This window comes from Paramacrobiotus metropolitanus, unplaced genomic scaffold (assembly GCF_019649055.1).
Source record: "Paramacrobiotus metropolitanus isolate TYO unplaced genomic scaffold, Prichtersi_v1.0 Parri_scaffold0000307, whole genome shotgun sequence".
Taxonomy (NCBI): domain Eukaryota; kingdom Metazoa; phylum Tardigrada; class Eutardigrada; order Parachela; family Macrobiotidae; genus Paramacrobiotus; species Paramacrobiotus metropolitanus.
Window position 1 is genome coordinate 1 of NW_026570527.1, and position 20,510 is coordinate 20,510.

Consider the following 20,510-nt stretch of genomic DNA (forward strand, 5'->3'; position numbering starts at 1 on the left):
TCGCCTATGGAAATTTCGCCGGAACCAGAAGACTCGACCCAACAGAAGGGAAGAGTCGAAGTCGTGACTAAAACGAAGTCGACTAAGCCGGCTAAGAAAAGGAACCGAAGTCATCCGGCTGATCGTCATCCGAGGAAGAAACCGAAGACGATGACGACGACGACGGCGAAGATTTCCGAACACCGGAAATGGACCGCCGAAGGATGACGACGACGACGACGATGGAAACGGTGAAACCCGCCACCGTCGACTCGGCACCTCAGCAGCAGGCCGAACCGGATACCATTCTAAACAACCCGAAGACAAGGATAGCGGCGACAAGGCCGACGACATTCCAGAGTAACGAAGACGATGGCAGGTATACGTTCCTCGTCGGTACGGTAAACAGGAGTACCACTGACGCCCAGCTCCGACCACCAGCCACTTCATGGACTTCCATGAGGATATGATAGAAGTCCTACCAGACATTCCCCACTGGTCAACGTTAGGTTGAAGTATACCGGCATTAAATCGGCTGAAACCCAAGCCGAGTGTCTCGGAATATATGATGCGGGATGGATGTATACATTCGCCGCTTTGAGGGCCTTGGCTACACGGGGACCGAAGTTCGCCACACCAAGAATCGCCTTTAAACTCCTCAAACACTGGAAGGTAGATGAGACGGGCGATTGGCGACAACAGCCAGAACAACGTGCGACACTACTGCGACCTAGGATACCATGCAGGAAGCTGATACGTACATATACCAGCGGAAAGCGGATGTGCTACGAGTTCCCACCGGCTAAAAGACCCGGCTCCTTCAACATATGAAGGATGGATACACGCCATCGAAGCGTGCATGGAAATGTCCTGGCACCCCCGGACTTACCCGCGGAGAAATCTCCACCAACTCATAGCGCGGTTCGGGTTCCAGTGGACATCAGCGGAACCGCAGCTGGTCGATCCCAAATACAAGGCCAAACCGGACACAATTGCCGGACGGAAAAAGTACTCCCTGGACGACGAACTAGAATTCGTCATATCGAAGGCACTCTACCAACAACAATTCGCCACAAATACCGATAAAACCCAAGGCGGTCAACGGTTTATCGCCTTAAATCCATCAAATCATCGACATGGACATTTACCAAAGGAACGACCGACCTCGGCACAATCGACCGAGTTGGCCGACTCGCACCAAGCAAGTCGGCTCGGGTCGCCAGAAGTGCCTACACGGGAATGAGGAAACGCAGACCGCGTTGGGGAGAGAGGCATAACCGACCTCCTCCCATTGACACCACATAACCGTCATCGACCAGCAGAAGTCGACTTACCTCATTGGGCGACCACAAAGGCGTCTTGGACCAGTTCGAGAACCGACCTGGCCCGACCGTAGTAATATAGGTGTAAATTATAGGATGCAACCGAGAAACGGTTTGCTGACTTTTATTTTGACTCACAGGCGGTGGAAGCTTTCACGGTGGACTGCCAACAGTGCATGGACAATGCGACGAGGGACAACAACAGAATGCCCTGCGCGCTGTGCATCGTATCCTTTACGAACGAACGAATTTCCGGCACCGGAGCGCAACACCGAGCTCAGGCGGCGGCACTCTACTTAAGTGTTGTCGCTGGCAATTTGAGCGCATACCGGTACTTGGCCGGCAGAGAATACTTGATTAATCAACTGGAGCCATATGAACAGGACAATCTGGCTACAATTCAACGACAACGAGCTCGCGACCCGAGATGGGAAGAGACCCGACCACCAGTCCTAACAAATAGGCTGTTCGAGTACCGCCAGATGCTGGACCTGCAACGTCAACTCGACGACCAGAAGAAGATAAAGGAGGTCGATAGGAAGATCGCCACAATGCGAGTCCATCCACCACCGACCGATTAGAACCGAAATAAAGATTCGGTACAGACACCCACACAGGGTCTCCCGACAGTCGGAGAATTGACTCCCACAATACGCGACGTTTTCGTCGGAGATCCGAACCGACCGATGACCGGCGCATCTATAACGATGATGATGAATATGCCGGACGGAACTCAACAGCCAGTTACCTTCACACCGGCAACTCAGGAACAGTTGATGGCAATCCCACACAGGGCAACGCCAGTCACAGGCTCGTCCAACTGTTCCTCAGCAGATCCCCAACCCGAAATCAGCAATCGGCGGCTCAACAACAGCAGCGCCGACCGAGCAAAATCTTACAGGACATGACCTTCGACACCGGATCGGCCCAGTTGATCTTCGAGACAGAATCGAAGCGCAACGAGCCGTTATCCGTGAAGCGGAAAGGCCAACTAGAGCTCCACCAGGAAAACGTACTGGATCGGGAGAAACAGGAATCGGACTTACGGTCGACAACAAATAAGTCGAAACGTAACATTCACCGACCAGCAGCCGGAAGCCCAACAAGCGGAACAGCCGGCCGAAGTCCAAGCTGAACCAGCGGCTCAACAGGAGCAGATGGATGTTGATGTAGCGGACCAGATGGCACAACTGCCACAAGTGGAAGTGCCGATCCGAGAAGACCCTCGCTATGATCGAGCTCGACAACAAGGAATCGAGGTCGTCATGCTACACCCCACTGAACGAACGAACCACATTATGAACGTCATGAATTACGAGGAACGTTACCGACCACAAATTTGGCGGATGGTAGAAAACCTTCGTCAATTCCTCGTCCGATCTGGATATCAGACGCTGTTCGAACAACACCAGTGGCAGGCCGACTTCAACATGAACGCGCACACAGCGCCGAATGTTGAACACCCGTACACTAGATCGAATGCGTTGCCGTCGATGACCGACCCGGTCTTGCTGAATGTACCATTGTACAGCCCGGACGGAACACGGGCGAGCCAACTAGGAGCTCGGGAATACTCCCACGACGAGCTGGAGAGTATTGCCCAGTTTGTCATCACGGACGCACATCCAGCCTTTGTAATTACCGCGGCTCGGGCAGCACTGGATTTAACCCAGTACCTTCCGGAAGGAGAAGTCGACATGGCCCAAGACGGAGTCACGGCATTCCTGCGATTCATCTTCGCAGCTCGACTCGGCAATTACTTTTGCCATTACACCCTGTACGGACTGTACCACAACGAAGCGATACCAGCGGCTGTGGAAACCCTCGTAGCCCAACTCGGCACACCGATGAGAAGTGTTATCCTAGCTGTCTGGATGCGTGACTTGCTGTACACCCACGAACGGTATGCGACAAAGTATGCCTTTCGTGAGGATCACGTAGATCCCAGCGACGACGCAACCCGATTCATCAGCTGGTACCGCGAGAAGAAGACCTTGCCTAGCGGATTTAACTCGTCGCCCTACGAACCTTGGATGTCGGACGACATAGCACCCGGCGCACGACCGTATGCGCTGCGACTCCGCAAACAAGCGGCCAGGGACTCAAGGAAGAGTAGAGCGGAGCGCCCAGGCCAAGAAACGGATGAGACCGACGAGATGTCTCAACGGAGTGGCCCGGCAACTTGTAAACCTAGGGACCCAAATATACGGCCACATAACCGACCTGGCCCGGACGATGACGAAGAGGAAGATTACTTCGGCGGCGACAAACCCGTCGAAGTCCCACTCAGTTAAGATCGAGTTCCCACACTGGAACTCGATCCCCCATTGGAATCACTTCAATGAGGCATTGCCGAGAAACGGCACGGTCGAGAACCGACCTTCCGACTGAGAAATAGTCTAGCTGAGAAACAGCGCCGTCGAGAACCGACTTCGGAATGGACACTTTTCTTTAGTTCTTTTTTTTCGGAAAATGACCAACCATGTACGCGGCGGACGTCAACGACGATTTTGCCAGAAAAACCGACTACACAAGTCGGCCGGATTCTTTGGTCGGACCCGGAAACGCGTGGTTAGACCCGGGTATTTCGGTTCTTTCACCGTACCGGTACGTCCCCCAAGGAATCCCCTGGAACGAACTGGGCAACCGACCCCAGTTCCCCAGTATGGCAAGAACAGATCGTAGCCACATCTGCTAACAGAGCAGATCGTCAACCACGTTCTGCGACCATCGGAGCCAACAGAAGCCCCAATCCGCGTTACATGGAGCCGACCGATAGTTACATGGTACAGATCACGCCATTAACCACGATCGGCTATGAAGATTACTCCGGCCAACCGACTCCGGAGTACAGACCGAGAGGATTACGCTAACATGGCGCGGAACACGTCGCTGCGCGCGTTCCACGCTATGTTTGCCAAGCACCCGTGGCCAACCTCGGAACCGGGTAGCCGGGCAGCCTTCACCATTGTAAATAGCGGAAATCCCTCGGCCGAGTCGCCAACAGCGCAGGGACACTCGGATTCGACTACGCGTACTTGAGCCGACCACAAAGGCCGACTTTGTACCTTCCTCATAACTTGGAGACATTGCAGACATAGCTGCATCAGCCGACCACACAGGTCGGTTGTGCAAGCCGACTACACAAGTCGGCTTTGGAAACGATAGCAATAGCGACCAACAGAAGTCGACTATGGAGAATGGACGGAAGCCGGCAGTAGTTACGTGGCAATTCAACCGGATTCTCCGTTTGAATCCAGACCTACAGGCTCTGTACCTGGAGATCAACCGCAGTCTCCCCCGGACGACATCGGGTAAACCAGCCGATTCACCGGTGACCACGACTACGCGCGTCTCTGAACGTGCTGCCATTCCCTGAAGAGGAACAGCGACGGTGATTTGGCCGCCACTACAACGACTCCGCCGCGACCTGCTTCCCCATGTCCCCAATGGAACATCCTAGGCAGACCGTGTTAGAATACGCGATCTGCACCCTCCTAATGAACCCCGCTGACAAGGATCATGCGGCCGCAACAAAAGTGGCAGCATGGCCTTTGTCAGCGGCAAAGAAAATTTCCCCGTGGACATGAGTCGTCTACCCCCAACAGAAGCGGCTAGGCGTCACAGGTTCGCGACAAAACAAAATGGAAGAATCGGATCTGACGACCTCAGGGACTTGCATGTGCATGAAGTTTAAACCAAAGAGCTCGGCTCGGCAACCGGGGCCACAAAGACCCTTAGCGTTGTGAGCGAGCGCAGTGCATGATGAAACGCCAGTCAATCGGCCAACAGACGCCAAGGAACTTCTACCTCGCACGACTCGACGGCCTAGAAGCAAGTCATTCGGATTGACCGACCTCAACAGTAGCTCGGATCCGACCTGGAGTTCATATCAGAAACCACAGAAGGAACGGAGTTGTGCTGCCGAACATCCTTCTGCCAGTCCGAACTGACCGTAGGATGTCCTGACACCAAGGACCCGGCCAACTGTAGCCGAACGCACAGAACTCCTAAAATCAAGTTGACAACCACCAGATGGAGGTCGGAAGTAAGCGACAACAGCTCGGAAAACCAACTAGAAGTACGAAATCGACCTCTCAGTGGAAGAACTTGCATTCCCGGCGGATAGACACAAAGTTTATCCGACCTGGGCAAGTCGGAAAATAACCGACCTCCGAACTCGGATATGGACATCCGACCTCAAGCCGAGGTCGGAACCGACCGCATAGAAGTCGGGAGGGTACGACAACAAGTCGGCAAAGGCATCCAGAAGTCGGGAACCGACCTCCTAACGGAAAAATCCGACCTTCGGACGGATGGAAACATAGTTCATCCGACCTCCCGAAGTCAACCATAACCGACCACATGTCGGAAGTCGGCAACTTAGTCAACATGACAGAAGAAGAACGATAAATATCTGCAGTGGACGAATTCGACTTGAAGGAACTTGCTTAGCCCCACATGGGCATGTCATTGCGGGTTAACCCTAGTCGACCACTGACGGATAGGATAACCGACCTCGACAGAAGGTCGGATAACAGCGGAACAGATTGGACGGAAGTCGACTGGACACTTCCATCGCTGAAACTTATAAATTCCGACCGGACCTTCGAGCCAGTTCGACTCGAATAGCTCCAAATCAGGCTCGTGGTAGCAGATTGAACGGTTGTAACCGACCACTTTTGAACGGAACTGCTGTACATGACGACCACACAGGCCGCATGACTTACATACAGCCTTTTCCGACCTGGACTTTAAGAATTCGGAACATAGCCGAATTTTCCCAGCCGCCGGTCGACTTACCGGTAGGCCGACCTTGGTCAAACCGACCTCGGTCCTATTCCCCATTCAGAGAGGATGCCTCGGCATTTGCAATTGCAACAGTGCCTCTCTATCCCTGACGGACGGATACGAGTCGGAAGTAAGTGTTTAACCGTGCTTAGCCGACCTCGGTGAATGTAACCGGTTACGACGGGTAACCCGGGAACCGATGCCCCGGACCCAACTTACCGGATGAAAGTGGACAGGAGACCCCGTGGAGACTCAACTGCCCCGTGGACGTCATCCTAGTCGGAATAGGACCCCCGGACAGATTTTTGCATTTTTTTTAGCAGTTCTCCTAACAAACTGAATTGTATTTTTCTAGTTCGATCTCTTTAACAGATCTGTTTTGTAACCCCTTTTGCTCACTGGAATTGTGATTAAACTTTATTTCATACTTTCGCGCTGTATACAACTTTCATTACACTTTCCTTTCACATTGTTCTCCGTTGCCAACAGAAGCAAGAAGCCAGCCAACAGAAGCGTCACCGGTCCAACGAAACGCCCGAGCGGCTTCCGGATTTTTTCGGCCGTGAGTGGTTTCCACTCATGGGTCTGGAAGTGAAGAAGGGACGGTCAACCAGACACCGGACTCCCACTGCTAGAGGACGCGTACCAGCGACCCCACATCGGGTCCGACTGGAGAGTTGTGCGGTACTGGTGCGGTACCGAGTCGGAGCATCCTTCGCAGGAGCTCGGATTCCCGCCCAGAGGCATGTCAGAGGCACATGACTGCGCCTGGTGCATACGGCCCACCATGGACGTATTTGCACTCATGCTTGCCATATCGCCTCTCTCGCTGTACGTACGTGTGCTGCTGCACTGCACTCATATCCGCTGAAGCGGATATACGCGGCGCACACACTGAGCATACTTGCTCTCTCGTCCCTCTTTCGCAGTATGACTCAGCGTTCATACGCTCGCGTTGGATTGAGTCCAGTCTGCGCATGATCACACAGCTGATGGCACACAGCACGTGCTTGCCGCCAGTTGCTTCTTTCACGCCTTGACGAACGCTCAAGAGCCTTTCAGCATTCACTTGCTTGTTTAGCCATCAGTGCTTTGTTCTTGCATTCCCTGCTATTACGCAGTATTGTTCCTTTATTTGTACAATAAAGCATCACTCGTGATCTCCTCGCGCTTGCCTGTTACAATATGGTGGAAATGATCGACTTCACAGATTTGGGAGCGCGTTACAACCTGCGGAACCCGACGAGAATTGCTGCCCGTGCGAAGATGAAAATTGGAGAAGGCACGCTGGCTATGCGACTAAAGAACATTTTTGAGCGCATACAGAAACATAACATGCAGATACTCAGTGTTGATGGTGTGGGATTTTTCAAATTTGCTCTCCGAACTGTTGATCTGTCTTAGCAATTGCTTTTTTGTTTAGCTTTTTACCGACCAGACGTTGAAGTCCCGTTTAGCGGGTTGTCTGCTCCTGATGTAATAATAATAATAATAATAATAATAATGTATGTACCAATGGAAGTTTCCTACCGTAAATCGCTTCGTAAATTAGATGCTTGGCAAGATTTTGCACAACAAAGTCAGCGGTATTTTCACTATTGCGCCTTATGTCTGACGGCTACGGTAATTTTGATGTCCAGATTCACTCCGTAACTCGTTAGTTATACTAGTACTGCAATATTAGTCCCTGGATCAGAACGAGCACTGCGCCAGTGGTCAGCAGGCGACGACGCTTAATAGAGGCTTTCTTTTACTAATGCTTAGTTGTTAATCGACTAACACTAATTGCTCCACTAACTTTTTTTTTCAAAGCCGTGATATAAAATTAAGTACTTAAATAAAATTTTATTGCGAGTCTACGACCATGAAGTGCAAGCTTATAATATCAGAAGAGTGCAACTGCCGCATGCAAGCCACCCCAGGGTGGGTAGTGGGTACTTTGTTTAACGTGGGAGATATCTGTACATCAATCAGCTGTACGGTTGTACCAGTGTACAGTACATACTTCGATGATTTGGATTATTAATTTTTACTGTTTTTACAGAGTATTAAATGGCTCTTGAACTCTTCAGCCTTTTCTGAAATTCTGATTTCTGAATTTCTGAGGTTTGATTGCTTTATGGTTAGACTTCTTGGAATGTTGCTTAAACAGATAATTAGATACTCTTTACTCTTGCGTACTACAAGAAGTAGTTAATCCAGTTTCTTCTAATCTGCGAACTGCGATCGACTAAGGAGAAATGGCAGGTCTCAGTTTGCGACTGACGAAAGGCTTGGTTCTTGGTGGTATGTTTCTAATAACATCTATTTTCTGCCTTCTTCCTGCCTGGCTGATTTCTAGGTAAGCTGTTGTTGTTGTTCGTTTTGCATTTAGTAAATCGAGTTGCAAAGAAATACGATCTGCTAAAGCATGCAGGCTCTCTACTTCTGCGCGGAAGTTATGCAATCATTGACGAGTTACGACGGTAGCGTCACACTGTGTTCAGTTTCTTATCTTCTGTGATTTTATGCTGTTTTTGCGTTTACAATCGGAAGTGGACATTCTGATTTGCTACCCGATTACTGCATTTCCACTGGTTTCAGTGTTCGAAGTCATCATTTGGAGAGCGGCCCGCATTCCCGTCTGTTTCGCTACGGCATAAGCTTCCTAAACTGTTTCGCCTGTGGTGTTTTCCTGGGCACTTTGTTTCTGGATTTGCAGCCGGATGTGATCGATGCCTTCAAAGAGCATCTTCCAAAAGTGGGCATCCACACAGAGTATCCACTGGCGCAGTTTTGTATTGTGTTCGGTTTATTGTTGGTGATGATGGTGGAGCGTATTGTGGTCTCGTGCAAAACGGAGGATGTGCACATCTTTCACGGGCATGATCATGGCCACGGGCGCGGACGAGTGGATGCGGAGAGGCAGGAGGCACGAGAAAGAGGCCGTCTCAGGCATCGAACCGTCAGCGAATCGGAGTTGTTGAGGGAGCAAATTAATCAGCGATATGCCATGCCAAATCCCTATCATCCTCCTGCACACCAGGTACAGTACATAGATCATCCTGTTTTATTGTTGTTTTACGGTTTTAACAGGAGAAGCCATACAAAATTAAGCTGTCAAATTTTAGTTTGAATTGTGGTTTTCCTCTGCTGGTGTCTTGGTTTTTGATTTTTGTAGTTGTTACTGGTTAGCTTTCTTTTGCGTGCTGTGCGTTCTAATTTCCACTCGTTTACATAATTATATCGTATAATTGCAAAGTGATTGAGGAAATTATGGTATGCCTGGTCTGTCATGTTTTCTGCATTCCCAGGAACCACCGAGCAATGACGACCGCGGTGATTTCCGTACACGACGCTCATCGGAAATCTCTCTGCCGGACGCAGTGGATAATGAGCCAGAAATTTTATCCTCCGTTGCGTCATCGCGGTCCTCGTCGCCGACACGCGAAGATGGTCACGGGCATTCGCAGGGATCCGTTGAACCGGCGCTGCGGCTGGTTAAATCCAAGTCCCATCAGACGACACACACTGCGCGTTCCTTTATTCTGTTGGTTGCTCTTAGTCTACACTCTGTCTTCGAAGGATTAGCGGTCGGATTGCAAGGATCGCGGCAAAAGGTGGTGGAAATATTCGGAGCGTTGTTGATACATAAATGCGTGGTGGCCTTCTCCGTCGGGATGAATTTAATGCAGAGTCGGATGGCGTTTCGGAACGTTATCATGTTGGCGCTGGTATTTGCTGCTGCCTCACCGTTAGGTAAGCTTTACTTAATTTTAATAATGCAGTAGTGTTATAGTTGTAATTTAGATTTAAAAATGCAGTAGTGTAAATTAGTACAGTATCATAATTTTTTCGACAAGCAGTATGGCTGAAATTGTTGCGCTCGAATTTGACTTTATTAGCAAACCAGGCAATACTAATAATTTAAGCAAACAAATAGACATGAAAATATTGGTCCAGTAGAGAAGATTTCATGCTTGAACGTTACTGTGTCGAACAGTCGGCGCTTTTTTCGGAAGATCCTAGGCATGGAAATGAGAAGCCGTAGTGTTCTTGTAGTGCCCACATTGTCGAGCGTAGAGCTCCTTCGGTCCATCCGACATACGCAGGCATATATGCTTCTCCGATCATGACGATGGTTTTGTTGCCTGCTGGATGTAACGCCCATTTCCTGATATCATCGTTCAAAAATTTCGTTGCGGCGGTTAGAGCGTGCCATGCTTGCTCATGAATCGTACCTAAAGTAGGCTTCGTTTACGGTTTACTCGAACAACCGTTCTTAAAAATTTTTTGACACTTACCTATGACTGTTCGCGGGAGCGGTACAACTATATCCGTGAACACCTTTGCATTCCCTTTGAAGTTCATGTTTGAGCATTTGAACATTTCCGCTGTGGATTATCGTCCTCCGTTGCAATACACGCCGTCGTCATACACTGCACGGGTGACATTCGTGTCACGGATGTAGTCGTACGTTGGCGTTTCTACCAGATTGAAGCATTCTCCGTGGGCGATGATTCTCTGCAGAATAGCTCCCTGGGAGAATTTCGATCGCTCCCAAAAACGCTCATCCCACCAGGCGTCGATTGTCGCGCATGCTTCCGTTGTAATACTCTTGAATTCTGGTGCTTGTTTGATTTGCTCTGCGATGTTGCCGGAAATGTTGCGAAATGCAAACGGAGGGATGCTGTTAATGATTTTCTCCGCTAGAACTGTGCGTTTTGTTGTAATAATGAGGAATTTTCCTTCGGATTCGTCGATACTCTGAATGCTTTCGTTCATGAAAACCCGTGCTCCGTTAGATTTTGCCATGGCGATCATTGTCTTCGGGTAAATCGACATGCCGCCCACGGCATAACGTTTTCGCCGTTGGAGACTGGACATGTTGGGCTTATCAACGTTGGCCATATATTCCAGGAAATTCGTGATGTGCCCGCCCGGCGCGAAGAAACTCTGCCATGGAACGGCTTCGTTGAGAAAAGCAAACCCTTCTGTGCCCAAAATGCCACGAAGGAATGTACTAATGTCGGCATAGTTCTGCAGAGCTTCGTTCTTCGTTGCATAAAGTTTTAGTACAAAATCCCACATTCCCTTGTCCGTGTCGGTATGGTTCCAGCCGTCGCAATCCACTCCGTGGAAAATTTTTTTGCACATTAATCTGGTATTGGAGAAAGTGCTGTTGGCCAGGTAATAGCGTCCACGAGCTTTTTGCAGGATATTTTCATTGTCGGCGGACTGGATTTCTATGCCCAGTTCGTCTGCTAGACGGAGCATGTTGTACTGATTGTCGAGCATCGTCAATGGGCCTAGTCCGTATACCGGCTGGCCAGGGCGCTCGGACACATCGTGCATGCGACCCCCGATGCGGGACAGCTGCTCGAAAATGCAGATTTGGTTTTTGTACTGCGGTGACAGCTTATAAGCAGCATAGGCGCCGGAAAAGCCATTGCCTGAGACAGCAACGCGGCATTCTATGCTTTTGCTGTCGATAGTCTCCGGAATGATGGCTGGCTCTTGGTAGGCATCGCCTAGAATGACTTCCGGTTCCTGAGCTAGTGCGAGCTTCACCGTCACTATGATTGCTGCTCGTATGCTGAGGAGCATGGTGGCGGCCATTGCCGTTGAATTACTAGTGTACAAAGTCGATATGCCGGTAACAACAATCTGTTTTTGCCGTGCGTTACGTTCCGTTTTGTCAGATCTCTCGACGGAAGTGTATCGTGTACATCCTTTGGTACAATAGGGGATATTCCGAAAGCCTGGGGAAAGAAACGGCTTGCCGTAAAATAATTAATGAGAGTGTTTTTTAGTGTTTGCTAGCACTATTCTGAAGTATTGTTGCTAGTGTAGATCGATATTACTATCTAGAGAATGTGTTTTGTTGTTTTACGCATTTTGATGTTTCAGTCTTGTTCGGTATGTTCAAATTGTACAAACCAGCAGGACGTTAATAGTTTGGTAAAAATGTCTACAGAAAGATTTGTAAATAATTACTGTTTACCAGTTTTGACAAGAATTATTTATTATATTTTTCTGTTAGTAAATTGTGATTTGTGGCATATTATCTATCGTTAAATTGTTGTAAATTAATATTTTTGGCATCAGCTCGGAGCTACTTCATCGTAGTTGTGAAGCTGTTTTTTATTAACAACTCGTGAAAGCTTACCTGCGGCTTTATAGTGTTTTACATCCAAAAAGTTAGTTTGCTTCAGATAGCAGGAGAACTGGTATAAGGAAAATACTACACTGCACCATGAAATGTCTAGACTCAGAGTTAATACATATGATACATTTTGAACTTTGTTACCTCGAGCCGGAGTCGATAATCCAAGTTCATGTAGATAGCATGATGAAAATAGAGATTGTAAAAGTGGAAGCAAATTGGTAAAATAGATCGCTGCTGTTGCCTCGAATTTTAAATGCCGGACAGAGACTGCAACCGATATGCGAGTGAGAACCGTGGTGTGTTATGTGTAACTCGGATCTGTAAAAAGTAAAACTTTCTCGAAGTGTTTCGCCGTAAAACCTGAAGGCGTTGACGGTTTCGTACTTATCCAATTACTGCCGGATTTTTCAAAATGAAGCATATTTAACGCTTTATTTGCTGAAATGTGTGCGTGTAGAACTATAAGTACACTTATTGTGTCTGATAAAGCTGTATACCGGTATTGCAGGAATTGGGATTGCGATGGGTATGGAGAATTTCAACCAGGATGGTGCAGCCGGCATAATCAGTGCGGTACTGCAAGCGATGGCCTGTGGTACATTTTTGTTCATTACATTTCTGGAGGTTTTGCCGCATGAAATGCTGAAGAATTCTCAAGACGAAGCCGGTGGTGTGATGTTACTGAAGATTCTTTGCATGGTTATCGGATTCTCCGTTATGGCTGGATTGATGTTTATGGATGCCTGATAACCGGAAGCTTTACAGTTTTTGGCTTATAGTAAGCTGTTAATGACTAGATTTGTATGTAGTTAGGCTTTTAAGCCAGCGGTGTCTTTAAGTGATCGTCCAGGTGGTTTTATTTCCTTCTCAGTCTGCCAAATGGATTGTTAGCCGTATTAACTCTTTACAGTGACATGACCTGTTGTTTTGTGAATCTTTTAGACGTTATACTCGATAAATTTTTCTCGTTATCCTCCATTTTGCAAACTTTGTTGTATAAAATCCCTGTTTTTGATTTTTCATTGGTAGTGGTTTCTGAATGTCTTTCATGTTATTGTATTCCTTCTGATTTTTACGGAGATGATTACTGATTATGTTGTAAGATGTGATCAAGGACGTTGCGGGCTGTGGTGGTTTTTGTACCGCATGAAAAATATAAATGAAAGATGGCGCAAAGTATGGTTTGAAGTATAGTACAGCATGTACACGTACATACATACCTTCGTGTGAGGGCTGATGAATACTAGTAATAAAATTATTTCAGTGTGAGTTTGTATGCGTACTTTGCACTTTATGTTGAAGAAACTGAACTTTGAATTGCAGCGGCATTAATTAATTGTGTTTGTAATCGGCGTGCCGTCTTTAATGCCCTCACATTTGCCTAACAATGGAACCGATAAAAACTATTCGAAAATATGGTTCGTACTGGAAAACTGCTGTTCGCGATGGGGGCATTCTAAATATTTACCGGTAGAAGTGATATTTTGATGGGTGACAATTAGTAGTAATTTCTAACCCGTCACTTGCGTTTTGTGACTCAACACACTTTGACTACAATATTATAATTATGACGACGCGCTCGGCGCCAATTAATGTACAGTACTTGTATTTGCCATTTAGCAAATACCCTTAATCTTATCATTAAAAAAATTATAAGCGGGACCTGTTCAGGTGTTAATCAAATCAAGAAGTGTTCTTATAATCTTGTTTTAATCCAGCAGCTGTGAGACTGTGAAGTAGGAGGGGTTAGAATTAAACCAAAACAAACGCGGTGCCTTATGACGCATTCGACATACCGTTGTTCACATTTTCGATGACTCATTGCAAACGCAGCGTGCACGCTGCATAGCAAGTTTCAAGATGTAAAGTTCAACGCAAATGGCAAAGTGCTACTTGGAAGATAAGCAGTTTCTGATTTTCTTGTTTCAGTTAAAACTGAAAGGATTTACGGTGTGCTACGGTGTTACCAACACTAATAGCGAAGTAACCCGTAACGGCTTACAAGAGCAGAGTGTTTCCTTGTAATCATCAGTGTTTTCGTGTAAGAATGAAAGTCACAAAGTTGTTCTCGCGTGCGTCGAGAACATCTCAATCCGCGTATGATGGACCAGCGCGTCGTCTATTCTGGCGACCATCACGCTGGTTTCCAACCCGTTCGTTTGCCAATACATCCCTGGCCAGCCAGTTCAACACTCGTTTCCTGTATCGATTCCAGCGGCGGAACCTGATCGAATACACGGACAAACAAAGTGCGACCGTTCGTTTTCCATTATCTTGACGTGGGATTTAAATTGGGATTGGTTTTGCAGATTTCAGCAGTTCTTCCCGATGGTATAGAAAGTCCAATTTGTCGAAATGGACCAAGAACTCGTTGAGATGGACCCCCATTCCCATTGTGGTGGGGGTGATTTGGCTGGTCTATCGTCAGCTTTTGACGGCGAATCGAAGGAATGCTAGCGATGACGCAAAAAACGACACTGGCGCGGATGTGCATGATGTTGGGAAATATTCGCGACGTGCACTGCCTTGGCAAGTTCCTACTGTGGTAAGTCGATCGAACTACTTTTTTATGTTAGGTCGTACAAAGGATATTGTTCAATAGATGCGTGAAAATAAATAACGTTTAAAAAAACAGTTCAAGTGCAGTACTTGTCCAGTCACTCTGCGCGAAAGCTTATTTTGCATGGTTTTGTTTTAAACTTGTGCTACGTTGTGTGTCACGTTTTAAATTATTTAGTAATTGTAGTACTACATAATTTAAATACGTTGCTTACCCCCGAGTAGATAAAGGCATTTCATCTGTTTTTATCAGTTTTTAATACCATAGTGAGAATGGATTACTGATTTACGCGAAGGAAAGAATTTGTATTATTTCTTTGGAACTAAAAGTTGTCAGCGGATATTATTTATAAATACTATCAAGAGATTTGCAATAAGATCTTTTTCCCAGTTCGCAGCATATGCATGTTAAGTGGGTTGTGTTTGCAGTTTTACGTGTATCAGTTCCTGCCTCTCCGTGCCTTGTCGCGCACGTGGGGCTGGGTGAATGATCTCTATTTACCGCCGTGGCTGCGCCGTCCCCTTCTCTCCTCCTATGTGTGGCTGTTCGGGGTGGATCTCTCGGAAGCGGCCATCCAGGATTTGAAGTGGTACAAGAATCTCGGCGAATTCTTCCGCCGACATTTGCGCCCAGGCGTGCGACCGGTGGCCGACAAGAGTTGTGTGGTAAGCGCGATCGGTATCACGGTGTGGTTGTGCTACATTGCTAACGATAAATAATATACGATTGTTTTAGGTGAGTCCATCGGATGGCACCGTTCTCCATGTCGGCCGTGTGGAAGACGATTGTGTCGAGCAGGTCAAAGGCATGACCTACAGTCTGGCGGCGTTTTTAGGCCCCAAAAACTGGTTCACCTACACCGCCGATGATGAACCAGTTGTTGAAGAGGTATAGACGTTTTCCGTGGGAAGTTTGTGATTTTGTTATTTCTCTCGCGTGTTTTGACTTTTGAGGATGTGAAAAAGCGTACAGACATCGCGTGAGATAGTTTTACACATCGTTGATGTTGTTCTCGTAGAACGAAGCTCCGGAGCCGTCCAAGACATACCGGAAGAGTTTGTGCTTGCGGAATAAGGGCACTGATTTGTATCATTGTGTGATTTACTTGGCGCCTGGTGATTACCATCGGTTTCATTCCCCGGCGGACTGGCAGGTCATCTCCCGACGGCATTTTCCAGGTGAGCTTGTCTGATCTTACCGGTGACGCAGATGCTTCGATATTTGTGTTTGGCAGTGCTGTATGGTGGCATGTATATTGTACTACTACCGTTTTATCGAAGTTCTGCGGTTTTTTTAGATTGAGAATACATTTCTACTGTATTAATGGTTAGATGATAATTTTTTCATTCTGTTGTAGGTCATCTGTTTAGTGTGTCTCCTTCTATAACAAAACGGATCGAGGGCCTGTTCAACTATAACGAGCGGGTGGTTTACTATGGAAACTGGTTGCATGGTTTCTTCTCCATGACCGCCGTCGGTGCTACCAATGTCGGATCCATTCGTGTTTATTTTGACGAGGTTGGTGGCATATTTTATACGGTTACTCGCTTGTTTGGTAACTAAATTTGATTTTATCGTTTGTAATTCAGAGGCTAAAAACAAATAATCGGCGTTATAAACGCGGAGCATATCAGGATTGGAATTTCTCCCAGCATATGGCGTCTTCGGCGGATGTCAGGGCGGTCGATCTGGTAAAAGGCGCGGAGTTTGGGGAATTCAATTTGGGATCGACGATTGTGCTGTTGTTTGAGGCGCCCAAGAATTTTGAGTTTACGGTGGATGTCGGTGATAAAGTGTTCTATGGTCGACCACTGGGCTGCTTAATGGACGGCGAGAATCCCGGGGATACCGTGCCGGCGTGTCGTCCAGCTTAAGCAGTGCCTGGACCGTATCAGCTTCCTTTACAGTACATTTTCCTCCCCTTATTGTGATCACATTGTAAGACTCATCGAACCCGGAAAAGCGAATCACTCTGCTTCCTTCTCATCTTCTTTCTCACAAGTGTATTTGTTAAGAAGTCAGCTTGCATGAAGTAATCGTTCATATTGATGGATTAGGTGTAATTAGGAATATTGTGATTGTGAGCTACATTTGGTCTCTGCAGAATGCAGTGATTGTCTTCGTTCCGGTTTCAGATGCATTTTATACTGAATGATGATCGTGCTTTTAATTTTAGTTTTATTTTTGATCAGTTGTTAAAAAGCGGCTGGAATAATAAATATGCATAGTTTTTTCTATCGTTTTTGGCTTTTATCTCTCTTAATCGTCTTTATGTAATCTAAGTCGAGAGAGCCGACTGAGCAAGCGCATAAAACATTGTCAGTACATTGCTAAACGGAAGACAATTCAAATTTTACTACAATTATTTACTTTGACTTTTCGTATGGTGAATTTCATAGAAATTACAAGAGAAGTCGCATTAACAACCGAGCTAAAAAATTAAATATTATCAAACCATTCAAACTGGTACAAATTTTACGAAGTCGATCCTTGATCTGCAGACTGGCGACAGATTTTAGGGGGAAAGACGTGATGACTGAGTAAATATTGCAGGACCACAATTGTCATGAGATTGCCGCGATGCGGTGAAGTTAGTTGTAACAACCGCTCTCGATGGGCGTTTCTCCGGGCACAAAGATGTTGAGGATCTTGGTGTACATTGCGAACCGGCGTCTGGCCTTGTGCTGATACGCCCCATCACACTCATATCCACCGTTAATCGCCCGGGTGGTCACACCGAACTTCCCTTCCGCCACACCGGCTTTGTCGTGCACCCGGTTGCCCCAGAACCAAAAGGTCGTATCCCAGGCAATCTTATCATCCGTGGCCACTTGCTCGGGATTCCTGGCCAGCCGATCATCGCCATACAGTGCAAATGACGCATCACGATAGTTGTAGATATGGCTCAGCTGGATGTAGCCGCGTCCGTGATAGTTCTTCCCGGGATAGGCGGGGTCCGTGGAAATGATGGGTGAGTACTCTTCTTTAGCTTTCAGACCGTCGGATTCGTGGAGGATGTTGGCCAGGAACATGGCGAGTTCCCGTTTCGTGGTGACCTTTCCGTTGACGGCGCCTTTGTTGATGTTCTCGTACTGTTCATCCGAGGGAGCGCCGTAGCCGTTAATTGTAACGGCTTGCCGGAATTCGTCTTTGCTGATTAAATAACCCGAAGCAGGCTGACCACCTGTTGCATACGAAGTAATCATAAAAAAGCTTTATTAATACAACAGTACGGCTTATTACATAAATGCGACTGAATACTTCTTGTTATACGAAAAATATGAATAACGTACCTCCACTGGGCGACGGAGCTGGAGGGTTAGGCGGAGGATTGACGGAGCCCCCTCCCGTATAAGGAGGCACTGAAACTTTACAGAATCCAAAAACGTTGCCACCATTGTCGCACTTCAAGCCGCCACAACACGGAATGTGATCGGCACAACCTTCGCCTTGCAGCCGACATGCTTCGTTACCAATAACCTGTACAATAATCGAAAGTATTACATCACTGCTGTATCTTCTTTCCCTCAAAATAAATAACAGAAAACAGATCAATGGTTTCCGTACCGAAAGCAGGAGAGCCGCAATTACAGAGGAAAGAAGGGAATTCATCATTGTTTGTCGTGACTCGAACGTATCTGTGCCACTGCACAATTTTATACACTAACTATTTATGTATATCAGAATAACCTAACAAGTGTGTGACCCAAACTTTAACATAAAGGGTTGAGAAGTGTTAAATGTGTAAAGTTTTACGATTTAACTTCTAAAAGCCGGAGCTTTTTATAGAAGACCAAAGCTAAGAAAATCCGATACCAACTGTATTTCTAGAATTTCCTCTGTTTATGACGCAATTAGGTGAAGATGTACGTGTCGATAGTTACTAATACACGGATTTGTGTCCGCAAGATCGATCAGACCTGCGATGCAGAAGATATGGTGAGGATGCTTTGATAAAGTTTCCGAAATGACAGGATGACGTACCTCGTACGTTATATCGTAATTATTATCTTGCTAGGGAATTCCTGAATTGGTTTGAGTGGCGCGAGGAATTTCCTGGTTGAACTTCCGGAACTGGTCACTTCGCCCGTGATGATGAGTAGTGCTGTATTGTACAGTACGTGTGTTCTTGTACATCGCAGCTATAATTTATTTGTACGTTAGTTCAGATTAAATCGGTTGTTTTGTATCTGCTTCCTGCTCAGTGTTGACTAATTTGTTTACGTTCTAGCGACGGTTCTACGTTTAATATGCGCAAACCACAGATGTACAGTTGTACAATTAATGTACAGTTGTACAATTAACTTTGTATTCCATAGTTAATTGGCGCCGCTGTAATCGTTAAAGCCGGCCTGACGCTCCTGGACGTTATTTGCCATCAATAATTACCCAACAGCCTCAGAGTATGTAGTTTTTTGGATATTTATGTGTTACCACACATATCAAACAAAATCTTCAATCGCGTTACGATGTGGTTATCGTAATGATTTAACGTCAGTCAAAATTTTTCGGACAAAGTATTCGTATGCCGTTGTGTCACAATCAGTTCACATCGCCACTGTAGGAACTTGCAAGCAGTTCTGTAAAATACTATAATTATATGGTTTTACCCACGTAAATCGATTTCCTAATGTACTGAATCATCAAATGTGTGCGCATTGTTACAATTAAAGTTGACTGCAAATAACTAGCAGTAGAGTGAATGTATTCCTTTCAAAAATTTCAGTTTTTATAAGATGTTTTGTCCCACCACAGGCGAATATCTGGCACTTGTGTTGGTAAGGCCTTATGCTACATTCTTTGTTTTCTGAATTATAATTTTTGAGAATAGTGATCACACGACAGTTAGTTAACCGAATATTATACAGTACTGGAATTTGTAAATGCAGGAATCTGATCCCGAACTGGTTCCGGCTGGTTCCACTTCCTCATGCACGCATTATACTTTTCTTTCCGTAGATAATTTTGAAAGTCGCATCGCCATTAAGCGGTCTTGTTGAATCGAATTTCTCTCCTTCTGCGAGTGGACTGTACGCTTACATCCCGTATTATTTTGGATCAAAACGTGTTGCCAACCGAATAACCAAGCGTCAGATAAATGAATACGGTCTTAGCAGCTTTCGAGCACAAGACAATGCAAGAAATCGGCCCCAGTCACCCTATGAGCCGGAACTTCCGCCATCGACAGTCACTCATGGGCCAGACGGACATTATCAGCCCGAATATGACCTTTTGCAAAATCCGGACTCGTACGTATACGCCGCCATGCAGAACCGGTTCGTCTCGAACGAAAATCGACCACCGTCACAGTGTTGTCAATGTGCTCCAGGAGGATCATCTTATTCCTCTCAAAATCTAGGAACTGCCATGCCGATTGCGTACAGGTGGTGCTTAAAATAAAGAGACGACAAAATTTGTGTATTTTTATAACGTAATTTATATTCATAATAAATAATTATTGTGTTCGGGCACTTTCAGTACTGTACTCGTATTAAAATTAACAAAATATCAAACGCGCGTTTTTATAAGCACGTACACAGAAATTAATTCGTTTGTGGATTTTCTTTGTTGCAGCTCGGTGAGCAATCCATCACCAGATTTTCGGTCACCGTTGAACCATCCGATACAGAACTATCTAAATATTCTGCGTTATAATATGAATAACATCAGGTGACTATGTCTGACATGCCGATGTTATACACCCACAAAA

The 20,510-nt window shown here is 46.6% G+C and overlaps 3 protein-coding genes across 3 annotated transcripts; 2 read left to right on the forward strand and 1 right to left on the reverse strand.

Annotated features, from left to right (window-relative positions):
• The first annotated feature begins 8,113 nt into the window (after positions 1 to 8,113).
• On the forward strand, positions 8,114 to 13,049 carry LOC129601977 (zinc transporter ZIP1-like). The gene is made up of 4 exons (XM_055500898.1): positions 8,114 to 8,433; positions 8,676 to 9,117; positions 9,386 to 9,830; positions 12,749 to 13,049. Exons 1-4 carry the CDS (start codon positions 8,333 to 8,335, stop codon positions 12,985 to 12,987), a joined length of 1,227 nt encoding a protein of 408 aa, XP_055356873.1. The 5' UTR covers positions 8,114 to 8,332; the 3' UTR covers positions 12,988 to 13,049.
• Positions 13,050 to 14,100: 1,051 nt separating this feature from the next.
• On the forward strand, positions 14,101 to 17,097 carry LOC129601975 (phosphatidylserine decarboxylase proenzyme, mitochondrial-like). The gene is made up of 7 exons (XM_055500896.1): positions 14,101 to 14,489; positions 14,550 to 14,785; positions 15,229 to 15,465; positions 15,536 to 15,688; positions 15,819 to 15,978; positions 16,158 to 16,318; positions 16,390 to 17,097. Exons 1-7 carry the CDS (start codon positions 14,288 to 14,290, stop codon positions 16,672 to 16,674), a joined length of 1,434 nt encoding a protein of 477 aa, XP_055356871.1. The 5' UTR covers positions 14,101 to 14,287; the 3' UTR covers positions 16,675 to 17,097.
• LOC129601976 (uncharacterized) lies at positions 17,034 to 18,539 on the reverse strand. Its single transcript, XM_055500897.1, has 3 exons — positions 18,368 to 18,539; positions 18,094 to 18,280; positions 17,034 to 17,984 (listed from the first exon to the last, which is right to left on the reverse strand). Exons 1-3 carry the CDS (start codon positions 18,413 to 18,415, stop codon positions 17,392 to 17,394), a joined length of 828 nt encoding a protein of 275 aa, XP_055356872.1. The 5' UTR covers positions 18,416 to 18,539; the 3' UTR covers positions 17,034 to 17,391.
• Positions 18,540 to 20,510: the final 1,971 nt, after the last annotated feature.

Coding starts and splice junctions, on each gene's coding strand:
- LOC129601976 (XM_055500897.1), bottom strand. CDS start 18,415: ATGATGAATTCCCTTCTTTCCTCTGTAATTGCGGCTCTCCTGCTTTCG. Junction 18,281..18,367: donor TTGCGGCTCTCCTGCTTTCG/GTACGGAAACCA, acceptor ATTATTGTACAG/GTTATTGGTAACGAAGCATG. Junction 17,985..18,093: donor AGCTCCGTCGCCCAGTGGAG/GTACGTTATTCA, acceptor CGTATGCAACAG/GTGGTCAGCCTGCTTCGGGT.
- LOC129601977 (XM_055500898.1), top strand. CDS start 8,333: ATGGCAGGTCTCAGTTTGCGACTGACGAAAGGCTTGGTTCTTGGTGGT. Junction 8,434..8,675: donor CCTGCCTGGCTGATTTCTAG/GTAAGCTGTTGT, acceptor CACTGGTTTCAG/TGTTCGAAGTCATCATTTGG. Junction 9,118..9,385: donor ATCATCCTCCTGCACACCAG/GTACAGTACATA, acceptor CTGCATTCCCAG/GAACCACCGAGCAATGACGA.
- LOC129601975 (XM_055500896.1), top strand. CDS start 14,288: ATGAAAGTCACAAAGTTGTTCTCGCGTGCGTCGAGAACATCTCAATCC. Junction 14,490..14,549: donor CGAATACACGGACAAACAAA/GTGCGACCGTTC, acceptor TTGGTTTTGCAG/ATTTCAGCAGTTCTTCCCGA. Junction 16,319..16,389: donor TTCGTGTTTATTTTGACGAG/GTTGGTGGCATA, acceptor TTTGTAATTCAG/AGGCTAAAAACAAATAATCG.